The sequence below is a fragment of the Lytechinus variegatus genome, chromosome 2 (assembly GCF_018143015.1).
Source record: "Lytechinus variegatus isolate NC3 chromosome 2, Lvar_3.0, whole genome shotgun sequence".
Classification (NCBI taxonomy): domain Eukaryota; kingdom Metazoa; phylum Echinodermata; class Echinoidea; order Temnopleuroida; family Toxopneustidae; genus Lytechinus; species Lytechinus variegatus.
The window spans coordinates 67,702,735-67,726,274 of NC_054741.1; the positions used below are offsets into that span (position 1 = coordinate 67,702,735).

Consider the following 23,540-nt stretch of genomic DNA (forward strand, 5'->3'; position numbering starts at 1 on the left):
ATGAATTGAGTACCAAAATTGGCTAAGTATTTTATCTAAGCAAAAAATTTGAATAAAATACTTATTTTTTGACTCAAGTATTGAATTGAATATTAGCCCCAATTAGATTAGGTGATGGGAAACTGCAATGCTGCCATATTCTGAAGCATATATGACTGGTGGTTTGGGAAAATTATACCGATGTGCATCAGTGATATTGTGGTATTTGTGTATATTACACCAAATTCATAACGAAATAAGTATTATTTTAGCATCTGATTCCAATGTACATTTTATCCACTTGGAATCAAATTTGGGTCATTTTGTGGAGTTTTCACATTCATTTCAGGAGAGTTTGTGACACTCATCTTAGAATTCCAAGAAAATGCAAATCATTGCACCACATTTTGTGATGGTAGAGTGATCATTACCTCTTTGCTTGCCATGTACACACTTCCACCTGTGCCACAATCATTTTAGGCTGCCACATTATGAAAAGGCTGTGCATGCCATCTGCTTATTCACCTCACAGTAACTTATGATGGGTGTACAAATAGAAATAAAAATTATGTAACAATGTATTGCAATCAATAACCTTGCCAATATTATAAATTTTTGAGATGAATAAAATCATAGATCCTGAGAATTGAAACTATACAACTGGTGAGTTTTCCTATAGCAGAGGGTTTATCCCGTAGCTCATCTGTATTTCAATTTTTTCTCAGAAAAATTTAAATGTAAACAGTTTCGGCTAAAAAAGCTGTGCCAGGAATACTTGATGTGTATATAAAATACACATAATGCAATGGAAATGTAACTATTTTATGTGTGTGCATACAATAGATTTAATTAAATTCCATATGCATTACGTATGAAATGAGATTTTCAGTCCAAGTTGACAGCCTGATCTGAGGCACATTTCATAAAGGACTTACAACTGTCATTATGGCAACTACCATGGTAACAGGGTTCATCAGCCAATCAGAATCAAGGTTAAAATGGTAGTTGCCATAATGGCAAAGTTACAACAGTTGCAGGACCTTTATGAAACATATCCCAGATGTACAGTGTATGTTATATTGTTATGCCAATCAAAGAAAACAGTCAAAGACAACTGCAATGGCATGTACAGGGTTAGGATATTTAGACAAAAATTACATTAATCATTAATGGAGCTTGTTTTGTGTCAAATTTTGCCAAAATCTGTGACAAAGACCTAGTTGGATTCGGTGGGTATTTGAAATTTATAACCAAACTTTACAATGAATGAAATTATAATTAAGAAGAATACATCTCTGCAACAATTACTGTTTTTAGAATCAAGTCAATTGAATTGAAAATATATCAATAAATCAAAATCTGTCAAATCTACCTCGGGATATATTAATTCTCTGCCAAGAAACTATTATGTCGTGTGCATTATGAACACTGGTGCTGCTGGATCATTTTCAAGTGTGATGTGACTAGATCATCAAACCCAGATGAAAATGACAGAGTTAAAGGGTAAACAGTAAACAAAGGAGAGTATATATGTGTGTGAAAGGAGATTTACTCTCACAAGTCTACCTTCTCTTTCAGGCAATGTTTTCTTTATTTATGCCATCAAATTTTGTTGTATCATTTTAAGTGCATTCCCAAATTGCTTTCATTTGATATTTCATGTACTACATACATGTAGATGTATTTACCGAATAGAATTGAATTGAAGAAAAAAAAGGGAATTGAAATTTGAAAGAAAACCCTTGACCAGCAAAACTACTACTTATTGCATGGCTTGTACATGTATCTGCTCTAAACAAATGAATGCTTGCATATTGTAAAACATTAGCATTATGGGTCTGCATTTGTACAGAATCTGTATTCACCAGTTTTCACCTCATTTTAAAATTATATTATTATTCTGTTTAGTATGAAATATTATTGATTAAACAGTAAATGCCAGAATACTTCCAGTTTCCAGTTATCTAAGACTGCAAACGTTATTCAATGCTGAATGTTGCACTCAAGATTATATATATAGCTTCAACAATGTGCATTCCACAGTAGTGTAATCTAATATTCCAATCTTCCACAAATCAAGTGACAATTATTATTAAAAATCATTCCATGTGAAAATTTGTATTTTACATTTGATATTGCAATCATTCTTGGTTATGTTTATATGATTTTTAAAAGAATCCCTTGAACACCTATTCTATAAATTTAGTGATTGTCTGTCAGAAACCTATAACACATTTTATTAAATATGTTCAATCCATTCCATTCTTTGAAAATGGTTTAGTACCAAAAAGAAAAATACAGTTATAAGTTTTTATGTAAATGCGCCCAGTACATCACCCACACCATAATATTTTAGGACAAAAAACATAGTGAAATGATGAACTGGAATAGTGAACTATATGATTGTATTATTATTATTATTGTTATTATATTATTACTATTATTATTATCATTATCATAATTATTATTATTATTTCATACATTTATTTTGAGGGGATTACTAAAATTAAAAGTGGCTTTTTTTTACCTTTATAGTTTGATTGATTTAGTAACTAGCTTGCTGATTCTAAACAAAGTTTTTTTTTATTTTGTAGTGGATAACATTCCTTATTTTCATTGGGTCTGTAAGCCCTTATCCCTTGATATGTGTGCATTACCATAATAAAGAATTTTAAGGTGAGTCAACAATGTTTAAAAGAAACATAAACTTTGACTTATTTGAAATAAAAAAAAATCTGATTTTACAAAGGACACTGTACTTCAATAACTTGGATAAAAGCTCAATGGAATGGAAATTCAGATTTTCTGGGGTTTTTTTTACATTTGAAAATATCTACTCATATATTCAGTCCTTAGTTTCATCAAGTTTGAACATTCAGAAATGAAAATGTTGGAAATTTGATTCTGAGGAAACGAATACTGCTGCTACTCCATGCACCTTTATTTTTGCTTTTCACGTTATTCCCATTCTTTATATTTCTCACATAGGCCTATGACCCTTAAGTTTTTCCTTAGTCAATGATGTAGTGTTTCCCAGCTCCAAGAAATTATGATTCAATACTTTTAGGAACCTGTATATAGACTCAACAAGACCTGCGTTTTATGAATCCTTTGTAATTTATCTATGTTATTTAACGTCTTTCTTGAAATTGCCTATTCATTATGACTCATTTTCCTCCTGTTTAATTGAGTAAATATGTAAATTTCAAATCAAATCAATTGAAATGTAGAATTGTGTAATACTGTTGAAACCACTGAAGCTTTATACATGTTACATGTCTGTACCAACACCTGTATATCATTTCTAATACAATAAAGATGTATTTTTTAAATGAAATATTTTGTTCCCTGTATTGATGGTATTTACTGTGTAGCTAAGTGAAGTACTTGTTCTAATGTTGTTATAATGTTCCCAAGTGTTGCTATGCTTTGAACCTTTTGGGTCTGACTGGAACATATAAGTTAAAATTTCATTATTATTTCAATTGATATTGGCTTCATAATGAAGTTGACCTCATTTTGAAATGCAATTGCCAAGTTCTTCTTAGAATGTAACTTGCATGGTCACCCTATTCTTTTCTTTGATTAATTTCTGTTGGTTTCTGAAATCAGTGATTTATTTATTGTTCATAATTGTTTGATGTTTTCTTTTGATTGCATTCTTGTGGGCTTTTTTTTTGGGGGGGGGTCTTTATTTTTTTGTTATTAGAAAGAATATGAAGAAATAATTGTGACTGGAGATTTAATGTTATAGTTCTACCCTGGGTCTTTTATTTACTTTTGGTTAATTAATACACCTTTTTTATATTCAATATTGTAGAGTGCATATGTCCCGTAAAACTAAGTTCATTATTCGAAGTGTCTCACTGCCCCTCGATTCACGCCATCCCTGTAATAAACAATGTTGCCACCATCTGCATGCTTTGAAATTTGGTTCTGTGAAGAAATGAAGTCAGACAAAATTAATGTGATGCATTATTATTTATTTGAAAAGTATTATCATTATTTATTTATTATTATTTGTAGTAGTATTTATTATTTTTATTATCATTATTATTATCAATATTTTATGAACTTATTATTCATGAACAAGCTGATATAGACGCTTTGTAACTAAAACTGAATTGATAGTTTGATAGAAATATGAGTATTTCAGAAAATGGAAAATGTTTAATGGAATGCCGCCATGGCTTCTTTTACAATTATGTATGATATGTGTTAAAAAAAAAGAAATCAAGACAGTTTGGCTTTAATTCAATTTGTTATATTCATTTTGAAGACTGCCGCAAATAAGTTTTTCATGAGGGAGTAACCAGAAGCCGCTCTTGCATAGCTTAATCAGAGGTGGTATAGGCCGATGGAACAGATTTGTTAACTTTTGCTGCCATTATTGAAACCAATTAATTGTGCAGGTCTTTAAAAGAAAAATGAATTGTGTATATAAAATCTGGTTATAAAAGATTAAAAGGCTGGTCTAGAAAGGGGAATTTCTTCCACAGTCAACATGTTTTTCAAAAAGATCAAATTCTCGTTGATGGCGAAATTTACATAGAAAGTAAAACATACCCTGTTTTCAGATTGGGCTTATATATCCTGTAGGGTCAAAATCATATTGAGAGTTTGCACTATTTTATATTTATTACGAAGAAATAATTGTGACATTTAAGTGGAATCTGATTAAGAAGAAAAGGGGGCTATATGGACCTGGGGGTAATAATACCCCGCCCCTGTCTCCGTTAATTTGTCTTAATATCAAAATGAAGATAATATCAGCATGATAAGGCGTCTTCAATAGGACCAATTCGAGTCTTCCTGACCGAAGTGCAATATCCGATTATGATAACTATAAGTGTATTAATTAGATTACTAAATTGTGATAATCTTAACGGCATGATCGAATGGCGGCTGAATGGTCATGTATGTAGCTGAGTCTCTTTGTTAAAGTCAGTGCTAAAATTTTATTTCATATGCCTATGGAAAATAACAGGTAAGCTTTTGGTAAGCTGACTCATTTAAAATATTAGTTAAAAATGTTTTTATTAGAATATATAATATAATGTCAGTATGTATTTGATTGACTCTAATACATGTATGATAAGGCCTATATATCAGATAGAAGGTATTTCCCGTAACGTGGTGCACAAGGCCGCGAGGACTTATAATCAATGCATGTAGTTTGTTTCTTCTTCTTTTTAGGTGATCTGTCAATTATTGACAGATCACCTCTTGTGTTTCTACGAATTTTCTTTTTTATTTATTTCTTTATTTTTATTTTTATTTTTCCACCCTTTTCTTGTTCCACCAAAATCATCAAAACTATTCAATCAATTTTCATCAAAATATTATCAATTATGGACAGTTATCATACGATGTGTACGAAACAAGTTCAACGTCAAATGGTCATCGTGACGTCATCTACGCGCCATTTTGTAAAATCACATTATCAACAATATCTCCATTATCAATCATCAAAAATTAACAATATTAACATCAAATTAACTTCAGATCAAGGGTCAACTGTCCATGTCATCAATGGTCATTTACAGGTCACGACGCGCATGTACGCGCGCGTCAAAATTTTAAAATGCTCAAAATCACTTTTTGATCAAAGTAGAGTACGTTTCAGGTCATTCTAAGCATTTCAGGAATTTGCGCGCTCACAGGTTTTCGCGCGCGTTTACGCGCGTAACGTCCTTACGCAACGCACAACTGCACTTTATTTTACATCAATGCATTTTTTATGAAATTCCCAATGATTTGATACCTTAACCGACCTTCTACGACCAGTAATAAAGGAATGCGCCTCCGTCAAAGTTTGAATTACGCGCGCAAGCGCGCGTTCACAAAAGGCCAAAAATGTTCAAAAACATGCTTTTACAAAATTCTATATAACTCTTCAGATAGTCCGTTGACCCCCACATTTTCATTTATATTCGGATAGAATAGGACTTGTAGATATGATTTCATGTCACATTTGACAATAAATTTTATCATAACGTCATCAAATTTTCATCAGAACTAAAATTTTCCATTTTTGTTTTATGACGTTTTGATAATTTTGGAAATATGACTATAACTCCGTAATCATTGGTCGTTTTGGGCCCGGTTTTCTACATATTGTAGCTGGTTTTATATTCTTCCAAATTATTTTACAATCTTATCATTTTAAGCAAGAGATCATCATAAATATTAACAATGTATAAAAGTATATCATTATGATAAAACTTGCACTTGAAAAATTCAATTTGAGGTTATATTTCATAGTTGCCTAGAAAGTGTATGGCAGTTACTGTGGTCGAATGGTTAGTGCATCTGCCTTGTAATGCGAGGGTCCCTGGATCAAAACCCATCAGGATCTATTTTTTTTTTATTTATTAAATTTTGTCTCATTTTGCGTGTAACCCCCATAAGCCAGTTTGTGGTTCCATTCTGCGCATAATAAGTTCATTTGTACTAAAGTGACATGATTGTTTTATATTTAATGAGATATTAGCAACAACCTTGATGTCTTGATTTTTCTTTTGAATTGTGCGTTTCAATACACGCATAAAAACAACAATGCGTGTACTAGCAACTGGTATTTCAGAGTTGGCCAAGTATTGTTATAAGAACATGCTGAACGCATTCCAAATACCTCCATCAGTGTTCATTGCTTTGCTTTGTATTCACTTGGTCTATGCAATTTCTCCATCCTGCTATGTAAGACATGCTTGCATAATATCTTGCAATGAAATCTACCTATCGTAATGTAAGAAATGAAAGGTCATTTGGTCATGATTGTTCATGAGGTAACCAAAAATCTAGTCTATGGATACTGATTTAAATTTTTTAAAACTGGATTCTAGATTCTTGCTTTCATCACCACTGCTCACTATTTTGTGTTATCACTTGCTAAATTTGAATTGTCATTCTTTAGAAAAGCAAGTTTTTTTTACAACCTTTTCTTTCAAATAATGTCTTTCAACAGTATTCAACATGTCCTTTCATTAATAAAACTGCGCTTAATATCATGATGCTCATATTGATCTGCATTGACATGGTGATCATTATAAAAAAATAGATCATAATCATGAGATTCACAGTCAGATCACCTAATTCGTCCGTAAGACGAATTAAAATTCTAGTTTCTTCTTCTTCTCTTCCTTCTTCTTCTTCTCTTCCTTCTTCTTCTTCTCTTCCTTCTTCTTCTCCTCCCCTCCTATTTTCTTCTTCTTCGTCTCCTTTTTCTTCCTCTTCTTCTTCTCCTCCCCCTCCTATTTTCTTCTTCTCTTTCTTCATCCTCCTAAAGCTTCCTCTCCTTCTTCTCCTCCTCCTCCTCCATCATTCCTCCTCCTTCTTCACCCTTCCTCCGATCCTCTTTCTTCCTCCCCCTCCTTCCTCCTCCTTTTGAGTCTTATTCATCCTCCTTCATCATTCTTCCTTCTGAGTCCTCCTCCTCCTCCTTGGCTTTCCACTCCTCCTTCCTATCGATCCTCCTTCCTACTCGCTCATTCCTCCTCCTTCCTCCTCCTTCTGCCTATATACTCTTCCTTCCTCCTCGCTCCTTCCTTCTTAGGTTCTTCTTCGTTTCTTTTCTCCTTCTTCTTCAAGATTTATATCGACCCCCGATCGGGACAAAAGTCTCGAACATTTCGAATAATGAATTTGCGTGTCAAAATGAGCATATATATTCCCATAAATATGCGTATAAATTAATGAACATATTTGCAATAATGACTTTGTGTATAGAAATGAACATATTTCATGTATTTACAATGATGAATCAATACAAATGTTTGCATTAGGCAAACCAACTAAACCCCTCAAAAAAAGTTTGAAAATCTGAGTTCGGCCATGAATTTCTCACAACTCCCAATTTTACACAATGCATATTTGACTTCATTAAAAAGATCATTTCATTTTCTTTGAAATGATGTCATGCTTGTTATGATCATGCCATCACGAAAAGAGCAGGATTCAAAAGTGTACGTTGGATGAGGTCTGAATTGAAAAGCTGCAAGACGAGCAAAAAAGTTTGGAAATCTGAGTTTGGCCATTACTTTTTCCCAACTCCCATTTATTACACAATGCATATCATTCAAAAGATCATTTAATCTTCTTTAAAATGATACCATGCTTGTTATGATCATGCCATCACGAAAAGAGCAGGATTCAAAAGTGTTTGTTTGTTTGTTTTATTTATTTACATACGGTAAAAAACCTGCCGTCAGGCTGTTTTTCAGCAAGTCCGTAGAACATACGTACAATAATATAAAAACAACAAAACAAATTTATACATGAGTGAATAATAAAATCAAAGTGACATTAGAATAGCATATTTCGCAACTTAATTACACACACGCAAGGGTCATGAGATCTGAATTGAAAAGCTGCAAAACGAGCAGAAATAGTCATGAATAAGGTTCAATACAGAACATGATTCTTTTGTCTGTGCCAATAGAGATGAAAACCCATTCAAATCAAGCCCCTGCTTCTTCATTTTGTATGCTTTGTTGTGGTTTATGTAGTGATGTTTTGTTTGTTTGTTTGTTATGTCTTTGGTTGTGAAGTGGTGTGTTTGATTCCATGTTAATGTTGATGTTAAGGTGCATGAAAACAATTAAAAGAAACTCACTCATCACCACGGAAAAAGGAACATTGACTTTCAATATTGTCATTTTGCAACTTTTGAATTTTGACCTTAATTGCTACCACATTTGAGGCACTGCACCTCCATATAAACCATAATCAGATGTAGGGTATCATTTTAAAGGAAATTAAATGATATATTCATTAATATTAATTACATATTGATATTTTCTAAAACCGAGAAGGGATTATCGATCAAAGTCAGATTTCCAAACTTTTTTTGAGGAGTTTATAAACTAGATAAGACCGGGGATCGGAACCCAATAATTTGTTCTAATGGTAATAAAAATCTACTAGAAATTGCCAGATACCCGGATGTTATCAAATCTGAGGAGCAATTCATCTACATTTTGTCCGACAAGTTGTCAAATGACTCAAATCTGACTGAGAAGCACCTATATGTTAAATGCAAATGTCGGATAAAACTTCTGACAAAAAACGCCTCTTTGGTTCAACGGATTGTATGGTCACCTGACACTGTAGTAAATCACGTGAACAAAAGCAGGCGTGTCGCCGTTGCAGCTACAGCCTAGCTCTCACGTAGTTTTAGAACGAGCAAATTTGTCTAGGCCTACTTGAATTCATCTCTCCCTGTACAGTTTTGACATGACAGAAGTGGTCGACATACAACACAAATCAACCACCACGACGATGTCTGTTGGTTCGTTTATTTCGTCTACTGTAGCTAGTTTTTTCGAGTATGACACGCCTAAGATAGTGCACATCAAAAGCAAGAAGGTTGGACTTATTAACCGGCTTCTCCAGCTTGCAATTATTGGATATATCATTGGGTAGGTATAAAAAGGAAATCTGTCAGCATCTCTTTCTTCCACTCTCGAGTCCTCCTCCTCTTCCTCCTTTTCTCCTCCTCATAGATAAAGTTATAACTCATGTCATACTACTTAAGTACTCTTTTAATCTTTAACTCTCAGACTAGGTAGGCCTATGTTGCAAAAAAAAATAAATCTCAGAAATAAGGTGTTTTCTTCATGGCATCATTTAGAGCTCATCAAGACCTTTAATTTAACACCTCATTTATCTCAATAGCTCCAGAAATAAGAAAGTTATTGCAGTTTTAAGGTCATATAAATCGCCTATTCAATTCTCATGTATTTCTTTGTTTTTTAAGCCAAAAGTTGTGATCTTAACTGGGACCAAGGTGCACTAATAGAAAACAGCAATGCCCATGCATTTGCATATGGAAGTGCCCCAAAATAACAGACGCCGCCGAAACAGGGACATAAAAAACATCTTTAGCGTCAGTAGATTTCATTCAAATTTCACCACAATATAGTTTAAATGTTGCTCTATCGGAATGAATACATTTAAGAGTGGGATGATACCTGTAAATGTGAATAGCAAGAGGTTGAAAGCAAGGCCAAAGTTCCAGTAGCACACAGAGTCGCAAGAATACCAAGTGAGAATTTTTTCAAGTCTATATATATAGTTGCCATAAACATTCAGCTACGTAAAAACAATGATGCAATGGGGAATAACTTTTCCTTGGACATACAAAAACAATACAAAGCAATGCCTCCACAGTCGCCCTGCAATTCTAGACAGCACACTCAATGCCTCATTCAGAATGCACCTAGAGGGCGCTTTTGCAACATACCTACTCATCTTGGCTCATCTCAAGTACGTTGCCGGTGATTATTATTATTTGTTTGGCGTCACCTGTGGCTGTGATAGCTGGGAGGCGATAAGCGAACTGAATCACTATGACCCGCAGGTCTCTCCTGATATGACTGATTGGGGGGAATGCAGGTGGACCACTACACCGGGGTTTCCCCCTACTTTTATACGAATAGTGCAATGGGTTCTTAACGTGCAAAGGTGGTGACTCTCCTCTACACGGGACCTCCATTTAACGTCCTATCCGAGGGACGGAGTGTTTTCCATTGTAATATAGCCTGCATCTATGAAACATGGGAGAGATGTTTACACACAACGCACTGGCTTCAGTCATCCGCCCGGGGTGGACTCGAACCCACAATCTTTGGTTCGACGGGCAGACGCGTTACCGACTGAGCCAACACCGCTCTCTTCATTCATATTCAAGGATCAGAGCAGTAGACCGATATCATATAGGTCTATTTCTGTAGTGTCAGGGATATGCTCCGCTGAGACTTCATCTGGCTCCGGGGCATCCCCTCTGTCAAAATAACGACCGCCAATGGCCTATAATGGATTGGTGGAGAAAGCAACCGCCGCTTAACTATAGCGTTATGGAGAAAGGGTGTGCTTTTGCACCCTCCTCGATTACTTTAAAGTTTTGCTTTTGATGGGGTAAAAGGGAAGAAATAATAAAGATAAATTTATATTAAATACATTCAGCTTACCACCTTTCCAGAAAATAATGAATTTTGATGACAAACAAGCTTAGGATTAGCCAGGTTCTTCTTCGATCGCTGTCATCACCGCAGCTACAGCTGTACGAACGTGCCAGCCAATTGGCTGGCACGCCGTCTGGACGCTCAGCTGTAGCTGACAGCGATTATTCCTGAATTATATTTTCATAATTTCTGACGTAGTTAAGAGGAATAATTCATAATTTCACCCTAACTCTTTTGATGTAGATGGGTACTCGTGTACAAGAAAGGTTACCAGTCGACAGATGATGTTATGAGTGCCGTAACAACCAAAATGAAAGGCGTGGCATATACAAACATAACCGATGAACCCAATCTTAATGTGAAAGATACAACACCATACAACAGAATTTGGGATGTATCAGACTACGTCATTCCGCCACAGGTAATTGAAGTTTCAATTCATACCAAGCTTTGTTCCTTCTGAAATAATCATGTCCAACATTATAGAAAGAATGATAAAATAAGATAACACTCAGAAAGTTGAGCTTAAATGGAAGGGATGTCAAAGACAATTTTACAGTACATTGTTGTCAGAATAAGGAATCAAAAGTAGGGAATATATTTTATTAAAGAAAATTGATTGTTTTACACAAAATGTATGTTTTTTTAATGAACAATACCAGGTATCAGTTGATTCAAATTAATTACAGTATGTTTTTCAACAATAACACTTAGCATTGTTAATAGTGAGTGACCCTGGGGCGTGAAATGATTTTAAGAAGTCGGCAAAACTGAGTACAGAATAACAGCAGCAATTGCTTGTTTAAACAGTCAGTTAAAAAAAGAAACTGAGTGTTGTTTTTTTTTTCTTTTTTTTCCCTTATTACTAGATGCAAGCATAAATTTAGCCATTACAAGCTGAATGTTAGGATTAGCTTTTTCCTTTTATGATATGCACTTCCATTAATGAGTAAGACCAACTTAGATTTTGATCTTCTGATATTATTTGTTGTTTTTTTCTTTCTGTGCAGCAAACCAATGCCTTCTTCGTTATGACCAATATGATCATCACACCAGGCCAGAGTAAGGGAGAATGTCCAGAGGTATAACATGATATGATTTGATAGCCATTTTGGTTTAGCCAAATTATACAGATTTTTATTTTCTGCTTGAAGGCTTTCATTTGTCCGCAAGGGATCATATTTTCCCAAAAGTGTACAGTTCTGAGGGAAAGTATTCAGGAGAGAATAACGTGACTTTGGAAGGGAAATGAAATGCTATTTATTGAAATAATAGATAGTATCAGATATATCATTTTAGCTGTACATTGTACCTTTATCTTTAGCAATATTATGCATGATTATTTATAATACTCATTGTATCATTATGTTCTATGCTTGAGTTGAAATAGAAATACTAATTTTCCAATACTTATCACCAGAGGCGTAAGTAAGATTTTTGAAAGGGGGGGGGGGGTTAACCTGAAAGACTGAAAAAAAATGTTCACAACCATAAAAAAAACAGGTCTTCACCACAAATTTTAGGTCGCTTTCATACCAAAAAAAAATTGACAAGCAAACAAATTCTGGGGGGATGAGGGTTTCAAAAAAATTTAAGGGGGGGGTTGAACACTGTAACCACCCCTTTCCAAGTCATCATTCTTCATTAGGTTTAGGAATTCACCTTATAATATTACAAATGATAATATACTTCACTCTCATCCTGTTCTTTCTTGGCTTCCAATCCACCAACCAAAAGTCCTTTTCAGGACCAACCACATAGAAAACAATAAATCTCCTCTACATTACTATATGATTACCACCATGTAAACCTTCAAAAATATTATCTATCTGTACTTGGTATCCTTTAATTCATCAATTGTTTAAACACATTGGCCTGTATTCTGAAACCCAGTTTAAATTAGGCCATGGTCTAAAATTATGACAAGCTGAAAATGTCAAAATTTTGTTAACATTGTATGTTTCTTATGTTCACTATGGTATTTCATAAGGCCATAATGGCAAAAAAAGTATTCATTTATTATTGCAAGACTGATCTGCGTAACAAATAAACTAATAAACTGAACCTATACTGATAAAGATTTGTGACACAGTTGGCTATCCATAGTTAAATCATGACAGTATACCAGAGTTTAAATTAAACCCTAGTTCAGAATAAGGGCCATAGAATGGGGATACATCTATTCTGATAGTTCATTAGACCGGAAAATGAATGAATTATATCCTACCTAAATTAAATCCTGTATGCTGATTGGTCTAAATAGCATCATGTGATCAAACATATATTCTCACTATTTTGTGATGATGTTGAAAATGAAATAGCCTCTGAAAAAATTGTATTATTCCATGACGACATGTGTGTGGTATCAGGAAAAGTAGGTCAGTCAGCGCAGCAGGATATTTGGTTCAGATTAAAAAAGGATGAACTACTTTACTTGTACAAGAACTAAATTATCAAGATCTATTGCTCTAACTTTAAAGTAGGATATAAAACAAATATACCAGCTCTTTCATTCAAAAGTATAGAGGGAATTAGGGCTGGGACTAAAACCCGGGTACCCGGGTCCCGCCCGTAAGCGTCGGGTACCCGGGTAGAAAAATCAATACCCGATACCCGAAAATTGCTCACCAGTATAACGTACATTTGATTTGTATTGCGTAGTGTAAGACATTATTGTCAACTCATCACAAAAGTACACAAGTCTCATTTTGAATCTCACCAATTACCCTCGAAATATCCATAAATATACTTGTTTTTCAAGTGATGATGATGTGATTAAGATCGTTCAATCGTCGCCATGTTTCTTTTGCAGCGCAGTGACGTCATCCAGCCACTGCGACGCAAGCCAATTTATGAATGAAAATATTGTAAGCATGCGCATTGCAAGCCTTAGCCCCACGCAGTATTCTGTCAAAACAAATCTGCAATACTCTATCACCTCGTACCAAAATCGACCTAGAATCCCACTTTCCTTTATTTCATATGAATTATGAAAGGTATTCTCAGAGGATCTGTTTTCTCACCGATACCACGCAAGTAAGCAAGTTTTATTACTTCTTGTTTTTCCGTCAAAATCTTACGAAGTAGCGTCGATGTTGCATCGTGTTTGTGAGTGAATCTATCGCTGCGTGAACAAAGTCAATTGATTTCCGGGTTTCGGAGCATACGAGGCGCCAGCCAATCACGTTCTTGATACCATTTTCAGTTCATTATAAACCGAAAATGGTAACACGATCGTGATTGGCTGGCGCATTTGACGCTCTGAAACCCGGAAATCAATTGACATTGTTCACGTAGCGATAGATTCTACAAACTCACGAACACGACTAATATCGACGCCCGGGGGGCCACTTCCATTCACGAGTGGATACCATGCGCGACCATGGGGTCTCGAAAAGCACCCTAAACACGTAATTTTCATATTCTGAAAATGCACCCCTTAACAAGTATTGGCGTGTGAAACCCTACCCTTAACAAGTCTTGGAAACAAAACGATACTCTTGGCAAAATTTCCCTGAAATGAACCCCTAAACAAGTACAGGAATGTTTTATTGTTGTTACGGGTCCTTCGGTCGTCGGCTTTACCTTATTTGGTTTAGTACGACCCCACCTACTACACCTCGCGCAAATCGGACTCTAAACACGTAGTGTTGGGGCAGAAAGGACATCCTTTATAAAACATTTAATTTTGTTTTATCATCCCCGCAAAGTCGACCCTAAACACGTAATTTTCCTAGCGAAATAGATACCCTTTTGTCATTATTTTTGTTTTTGACACCCTTATCACGTTACGTACGTAACGTGCCCTATCGTGAAAAAGACATCCTTTTTACGTGTTTTTTTGGTCGCGCATGGTATCCACTCGTCAATGTAAGTGGCCCCCCCGGGTATCGACGCTATACTTCGTAAGATTTTGACGGAAAAGCAAGAAGTAATAAAATTTGCTTACCTGTGCGGTATCGGTGAGAAAACAGATCCTCTGAGAATACCTTTTATAATTCATATAAAATATAGAAAAGTGGAATTCTAGGTCGATTTTGGTACGAGGTGATAGAGTATTGCAGACTTGTTTCGATAGAATACTGCGTGGCGCACTGGAGGCTTGCAATGCGCATGCTTACTATATTTTCATTCATAAATTGGCTTGCATCGCTTTGGCTTGATGACGTCACCTATGGGGTTTTTCCACCAGTCATATTTCGAGCGACATGATTTTCGGGTACCCGGGTACCCGCCCGAAAATTACCACGGGTACCCGAAAAGAAAAAAACCCGAAAGTCCCAGGCCTAGAGGGAATTATTCATCCTTGGTTGTACTTGCAAAATTAATAATTTTCTCTCCTGGGCTTCGCCCCTCTGGAAAAATAGTAATGCCAGTCCAACCTCAGACGAATGATTCTCACTATACTTACTTAAAGCCTGGTATATTCGTATAATGTAATCACAATGTTTTTCGAAAATCAAATGCCACTTTATTATAGACTGCATATTCAACACAAGTTTTTTTTGTATACTACTTATTTTGCCAGGATCCTAAGATACCTAATGCAGAATGTTCAGGGCCTGAGGACTGTGATGCTGACATGCCTATCACCAATGGAAATGGTAAACTATAAATGCTTTCATTACAAATAGAATTTTTTTTAGTAACGTAGTTGATCCAAGAATGCTTGAGACAATAGCCCAGCAAAGTATCTCCCGAGGTGGAAAGATGGATAAATGGTTCATTGATAAAAACATCATTGCATCATAAGGCAGATTGAGATGAATATGCATGTCAAAATATGTATGTTTCATTTGCATAAATACGAAAATACACAAGGAAATATGAATTCCTAAGTAAATTACATATTGCAAATTGAAACTGTCACATATATTAGCAGAAAATTTTTATAGCGAAATTTATGGATGTGAACTCCTGAAACAAACAAAGAAAAAAAATGAGATAAAAATGAGATAGGAGAAGAATAAGTACAAGACCTTGAAGGAGAGGCTATGAGAAGCTCGCATTTGCATCAGAATGCTATTCAGTGTTTGACTGTTTGTCCGGTGTAAGATCTTGCCAGTCTAGACCATCATTTTCCTTGAGGTTTATACTTTGTTTTAAGCATATCATCTCAATTATTTAGTAACTTATAGAGATTGGAACTCGGCCCTCTTGGAAATTTTGAACAACTGGCACTAACTTGTGACAGTAAACATTTTTTTACGATTAATGTTTTACATATATGAACAATTTTAATCTGTGTCTATCTCTCAGGTGTGATGACTGGTAAATGTGTCAACTATACATATCCTGATGGAAATGTTACAAAGACTTGTGAGATCAAAGCTTGGTGCCCAGTTGAGTTTGATAAAACTCCCGTGTAAGTTCGTCATAACCGTTGTTCTGTACCTGTATATGGTAATGTTGAAAAGCAGTTCAAAGTTGGCAAGAAAAGTTTCTTTTGATTTTTATTTTATTTTTATTTTTTGTTTGTATACAAAAATATTATAAAACACCAAACAAGAGAATTATAATGTACATTTTGTACATGAATCATAAATAATGAAGTATCCAAGAATCATGATTATTCCAAACAAGATTTTACTGCCAAGTAATAACGTTCATGATATGCATGTGAAGGACCTTTGCCTTAAGCAAATTGCTTGTAAAAAATGACAAACCCGAACAAAAAATCCTGAAATTGATGAATACATTTCTAAAGCAGAATGGTTATATACTTTAATTAATAGGTCAAATTATAATTGAGATAATGTTGATTAAGAATATGCTGAGGAAGTAGGTGCCAATTATGAGGATGGAATCGATGGAGATCATGATGAAGATGATATTGATGATGGTTAGTTCAGAGGAGGGATGATTTTACGATACAAACTGAAACAATGGCATTTCAAATATTCTGATAATAAGAAAATAATACCGTACATCGAATGTTGGTTTCAAATGATTAAAAGGAGGGAAAATGTTTTTTAGACTGTGAGAGAGATTTCTATACCTCTTAAGCCACAATCATAGAAAATTTTCCTTTCTTTATAAACTTTTGTTAGATATTGTCATGCTGCATCAGCACATATACAATGTTTGATGAAGGTCTGATGAAGATTGTAGCATCACAGGTTAATGCTTATCAAAATTAGATTATCTATGATTGCGACAAAAGATTTTTTTTCTTCACATTATCACAATTAGTTTGAAGGGGAGTTTCACAAAGATTTAAGTTGGATTTAAGGGTTGCACATATATGATTTAAAATTTATATATAGGGGTATAATTCCATATGATACTTTCCAAAATACTTCTCCAAAATTTCAAATACTGATATTTTCTAGAATATCAGTTTTTCTTTAAATGTTTCCTTTTAATTATTTATTTCATTTATGTATTACTATTGATGTTTTAAGGGGGTAGATGTAAAGATTTTATTCCGAGTAGAATGGAGATCATACCTGTACCTCAGATGTTCAATCTATATCCTTAACCATATTTTTGATATTCTTGTAATTTAATGATTTGTATTTTTTTATGCATTTGTTTTTATAGAACCAATAAATCTGTTCTGAGTGATGCTGCAAACTTCACTGTTCTTATCAAGAATAGTATCCAGTTTCCTAAATTCAATGTTTCAAAGTAAGTTTTACTGATTGATTTTCATTTTGTGGGGCATTATAACTTGTATAGTTGACATACCAGTGATTTGGTTCCATTTAAAAGATGAGATCTCACTTGCTCTAAGTGTCAACTTTGTGATCAAATCATGTTAAATTGTTTCTGTATCTATCTAGCTGTTAATGATTGTTCTCTTTGTTTTTGCAGGCTGTCATAACACGTCAATATTATTAGCATTACCCTACTCTTAAAGCTTGCATAATGCATATGGGAAACAACTTTCATTGTTCAATTTTCTATTTTTCCACAATTTCCCTTGCGATACAGACGAAACATTCTAGAAGACAGCAATAGTACATACTTGAAGCAATGTCATTATAGCAGCAGAACAGACCAGTTCTGCCCAGTGTTTACGCTTGGTACCATAGCCAAGGAAATAGGAGAAGACTTCAACAGCCTTGCTTACTTGGTAATTATCCTTGCTATCTATTATGATTTATACTCTGCATATGAGGAAAACCTTGTTGTATGATTATTCAAAGGTTTTTAATAGACCTGTCAAAAAGCAGAGTTTTCTAATAAAACCATGTTCATATAACCAAAGAAATGAATGAATAGAAAATACATCATTATGTTTTAGTGCACCAATTTTTTTCAAAGTTAATTTTAAACACTCTGATGATCTCAAAGCCTGTCAGCTCCATGCATGTACATGTAAAGTCAATTGTAAAGTGCTTATGAACAGTGAGAATGTAATAGTACATTACAAGTATTCATATTCATATTTTCATACTAAGTTTTTGATTACATAAAAAGCACAGAATGAAAGAATCTGTCCCACCATTAGATAATAAAAATAAATGTAGGTTGACTTACCAGCTGAGCTGATCAGAATACTAAACAGAAGAAGCATGATCATCTACATCTAGTCCAAGCTCAGTCTAGGATCTTCAATAACATGCCAATAACAATATTATATCCTCTTTGGAGTTTATTAGATATTTGAATCCAAGATGTATGTCATTTTATAATATTCCGTTCTTGTACATAGCGTACCACACTGTCATCTAACATTGATATGTTCTTCCATACGACTACTGCATATATACTCAGTGAGATACAGATATGTGTTGTGATATCTCCATAGGAATACAAATGAAACAATACTGGAAGTTTGAGTAGTAAAAATCAATATCTTTACCTAAACCTCTCCCATCATGACTATGATGACCTTGATAAGTGTCAAACATAGAGTATAGCATGACCTGTATGACATATTTCAGAAAGAAAATGAAATGCATCTGTTCATCTTTTGTAATATATTGCACCTGTTACCATTTTTATCCCTCTGTATGAATAAAAGAGCTCACCTTGTGTTAAATAGCCACAATCTGTCCATTGAGGGCTAATATAAATATCATTTGGTGTAAAAAATGGTGTGTATTTCAAAATGCTACTAAATCTTATAATTAGTATTCTGAACTTGGGTTTAAATTAAAATCTGGTTTAAAGTTGTGGCACAAATCTCTTCTAGTACATGTTCAATTTATGAACTCATTTGTCATACATATGATTCATAGTTGTCTGGGAATGATAACTGAAATATTTTTCTTCACCATGGAAAGCAAGGGGGAATGAAACATATGATATTGAAATAATCATCTTACAACATTAACGATTGATTGCATTGACTACAATGTTATAATTAATCATGAAAATCAAGCGTGCAATTAATTTACAAACTTTTATGTCATGGAACCCTGGAAGCTCCATTTAAACATTATTTTAGGCAACTTTGTTCATACAGTTTTTATGGTGACACACACAAACAATTTGAAAAGGTTGTGTCTGTGAAAATAGTCATTAAATATTAAGTGCTTAACGATCATTGCACAGCTTGTACAAAGTTCTAACATTATAAGTAGTATGCAAATACATTGGCTGAACTACATCCAGTTAATACACAGGGAGATCAAGCGACTTAGATGGGAATGCTTCCAGATTCGGAGGTGAAGTAGTTAGGCAAACTTTGCCTTTTGTCTGAGATATTTGGCAAATAGCCATGATCTGGATGGGGGATTTTATGAACATGGCACGTGTCTCTGGTAGGACATGCTCATGTGACATAGCTTTCTATTTCAGACAAATATCAAAATTTTAAAAAAATCATGGGGGAAACATTTGCAAGAAATTTTGAAATGCATTGAATTCATACCAAACTAAAGACAATACCTGTGAACAAAAACCCCTGTTGCTTTTATGCTTTGTACTGATGACAATTCCAACTGGCCTACATTTGAAACACCGATAAATTGTATAAGAAGTAATATTGATCAACTTCTTTTATTTATTTCATATGAATATAAGGGAGCAGTAGTTGGAATAATAATCCACTGGGACTGCAACTTAGACTACAGCTTGGATAACTGCAGACCTATGTACACCTTCCGAAGATTGGACAACAGAAATGCCCTTATTGCACCAGGCTACAACTTCAGGTTAGAAGCAGCTAGTCTCATTTATATCATTAAATGTAGTGTAGATGATGGTGTAGCATCTGTGTGTATCATTGGGTTTTTACAGATGTGTATCTATCAGACATGATTATGTACACCTTGATCCAACCTTAAACTTCACCATCCAAGAACTTACTTTGGCCCGAACTTCTAACCTCAGCTTCAATTAGTAACTTCCATGTGTATTTTGGATGACAAGCGCATGCCACAGCACCTAAATGCTGTCTGCAGAGAAGATTAGATGGAAACAAACTGGATGGAAAGCAAACTTTGCAAAAAGAATAGTTTGACTTGCTTTTTAAACAAGAGATGAAGAATTTCCTTAATGTATGAATCAGAAAGGTGATAACCATGAAGATGCTTGACCCTGTTACACTGCATTGATCTCTGAAAATGATAGAGGTGTGGCTCAATGTTGAATCACCAGAAATAGTTGTATCTGTGGTAACTCAACATTAATACAAGTTCCCAATTACAGAATGATAACAATTTTCTTTTCGACATTAACAATGGCTGTGATATTGTTTGTGGTGGTATTGAATGAGGGGATTCTTTCTTTTTTAATGAATATATACACAACAAAAAAAGTAAGTCCCCCCCTAAACAAACATCAATAATTTCCGAACCCATGCGAGTTTTTAATGTATTTTTACATGAGCGTGTAGGTAATTTTATAAGCTACCCTCTGAGTAAATGTTGTGGACGTATCTTACGTCATGCTTCAATGAGCACCGTTAGAAGTCAAAAATGTCACTTTTCAAAAGTCACAAGCAAAATATCCTTACTTTGATTCCATTTTATTGGAACGAAATCCACATTCTCATCTCCCTTCGTGGACCAACTGGCGCAACTTTCACCAGCAGTAAGGACAAGGCAAACCTCCTCAACGACCAATTTTCATCAGTCTTCAACAACGTTGACGAGGACAGGGAGCCCATCCCCAACCTTGGTCCTAGTCCGTACCCCCGCCTATCGCACATTGACGTCACTTCAAATGGAATAATCAAACTCCTTAAGAAACTAAACCCACACAAAGCATCTGGACCCGACAACATTCCTCCCGACTTCTGAAAGAACTCGCAGATATTCTTGGTCCCGTTCTTGCCACTCTTTACCAAGCATCAATTGACACTGGCATTCTACCAGAGGCATGGAAATCTGCTAATGTAACACCCATCTATAAGAAAGGGGACAAGAGTTTACCATCCAACTACCGCCCGATCTCTTTGACCATCATATGCTGTAAGATCCTAGAGCATATCATCCACAGCACCATAATGGGCCATCTTGATGTTCATAAGATTCTCACTGATGTGCAACATGGCTTCAGGAAGGCAAGATCTTGTGAGTCCCAGCTGATCCTAACCGTGGACGACCTTGCTCGCAACATCGACGCATGTGTCCAGACTGATGTGATTCTGCTTGACTTTGCCAAGGCTTTTGACAAGGTGCCCCATCCTCATCTTTTACGTAAGCTAGAGTACTACGGTCTCTCCGGCAGCCTCTTGACGTGGATCAGAAATTTCCTTCATGGCCGTACTCAGCGTGTAGTAATTGACGGGGAAAGTTCCGACATTGCACCAGTAACCTCAGGTGTACCCCAGGGCAGTGTACTTGGGCCGCTCCTTTTCCTGGTCTACATCAACGACCTTCCCAACTGTGTCTCCGATGGCACCAATGTCAAGCTCTTTGCCGACGATACCATGGTGTATAGGGCCATCAACAGCCATGATGATGCAGTTCAGCTGCAACAAGATCTAAATGCACTACAAGAATGGGAAAGGAAATGGCTAATGGAATTTCATCCCGGGAAATGCCAGGTTCTTCATGTCTCCAAACGGAAGAAAAAAGACCGACATAGCCATACATATACAGTCCATGGAACTGAACTAAAGCCTGTTGAATCTGCCAAGTACTTGGGCGTTGAGATTTCGAGTGATCTCTCCTTTGACAGACACATTGACAACATTACCAAAAAGGGAATGAAGACACTTGGCTTCTTAAGGAGAAACTTGCCCGGTAAGTCATGCTCCAAGGAAACCAAAGCTGCCTGTTACAACACACTTGTTCGGCCTATCGTGGAGTACGCAAGTTGTGTGTGGGATCCCCACACCAGCAAAGCCATTTCCAAGGCAGAATCTGTGCAACGGAGTGCAGCTCGCTATGTGATGAACAATTACTCAAGACGATGTAGCGTCACAACCATGATTGATGCGCTTCAGTGGAAGACCCTGCAACATCGTAGAGCAGTGTCAAAGCTTACTATGATGTACCGAATCACCAACCATCTGATTGACATCCCCGACGACCAGTTGGTACCGCTCAACACTCCAACCAGAGGCCACAGCAAGAGATTTCTAATCCCACGATCACGCACATCACTACTGAAGGATACGTTCTTCCCAAACACCATCCGTTTGTGGAACGGTCTACCTGAAAATGTGGTCATCTCACCATCGATCGACATCTTCAAGACACGAGTCAGAGATGTCGTCTTAAACTAACTCAAAATATGAGAACAATTTGTATATAGTGTATATGCGTTCGTTTTTGGACTTATTTTCATCGAGCTTTGCTACGAGCAACACGTTTAATTAGCCGATAGACAACCAACTGTTGTGCGACGATACTCCGTGGAGGTTTATGCACACTACTGGAAGAAGAAGAAGAAGAAAAATAGTCAGAAGGCTTGTAAAAAGTACTTTCTAAAAGACGATACAACTTTTTAAGCTAAATTTCACGGTTGAATAAACTCAGGTCCAAATTTGCTATAGTCCGGGTTATAACTGAGCAAGGTGCCACTTGGAGAAGGAGAAATTTTCATATAGTGCCTCTAGACCAGTTTTCTACGCTGAATATGAATATATGAGGTAAACAGGCTGTATCCTGAAAATTAACCTGTGAGGGCGCTTTTTTCAAAATGGCCGCCAAATTTTCATAAAATTTGAATATTCGTCCATAGATTTTGACACAAGCATTCAATTGCCATGAAATTAGTGTCATATGAAAGCCAATTAAATTTCCTACGATTTGATACTATTTATGGGGGATAAGTAGGTCATTTGGCTGAGATTTTAAGTAGAAAACTCCATTTTTTGTAATTTTTTCCCAAAAATTGAAAATATTGCAAATACATAAATTTACATAATTCTAAGAAAAATAAATCAATTACCTTGAAATGTTCCAGAAAACTTTACTGATATACTATTATCACGTGTATGAAATTCCAGGTCTGTATCATTTTGTTTAGCGAATTTATAAGGTGTCAAACTTGAATTCTTCAATATCAGAAATGTTGCTTTTGTATGCATTTCCATAGACTAATACATGTATTACATGTATAATACATGGATGTATAATGTTTACCGGTAAGTTAAAAATTAAATGCAATTATCTCCGCTTTTAAACCACTTGTAGAGTTAAGAGTAGGCTTTTCTTTATCAGCTACATAAAAAAATGTTGGCACAGCACA

The 23,540-nt window shown here is 35.3% G+C and overlaps 1 protein-coding gene across 2 annotated transcripts in view; it reads left to right on the plus strand.

The window, feature by feature from the left end:
• Positions 1 to 4,937: 4,937 nt before the first annotated feature.
• Positions 4,938 to 23,540, plus strand: part of LOC121408750 (P2X purinoceptor 4-like) — a 29,913-nt gene continuing 11,310 nt past the window's right edge. For both annotated transcript variants that reach the window (XM_041600374.1, XM_041600375.1), the window contains exons 1-9: positions 4,938 to 4,966; positions 9,207 to 9,398; positions 11,187 to 11,364; positions 11,954 to 12,025; positions 15,472 to 15,547; positions 16,203 to 16,308; positions 17,487 to 17,573; positions 17,880 to 18,021; positions 19,920 to 20,050. In XM_041600374.1, the coding sequence (XP_041456308.1) occupies positions 4,947 to 4,966; positions 9,207 to 9,398; positions 11,187 to 11,364; positions 11,954 to 12,025; positions 15,472 to 15,547; positions 16,203 to 16,308; positions 17,487 to 17,573; positions 17,880 to 18,021; positions 19,920 to 20,050 (1,004 nt within the window). In that variant the 5' untranslated portion in view covers positions 4,938 to 4,946. The remainder of the gene's footprint in view (positions 4,967 to 9,206; positions 9,399 to 11,186; positions 11,365 to 11,953; positions 12,026 to 15,471; positions 15,548 to 16,202; positions 16,309 to 17,486; positions 17,574 to 17,879; positions 18,022 to 19,919; positions 20,051 to 23,540) is intronic.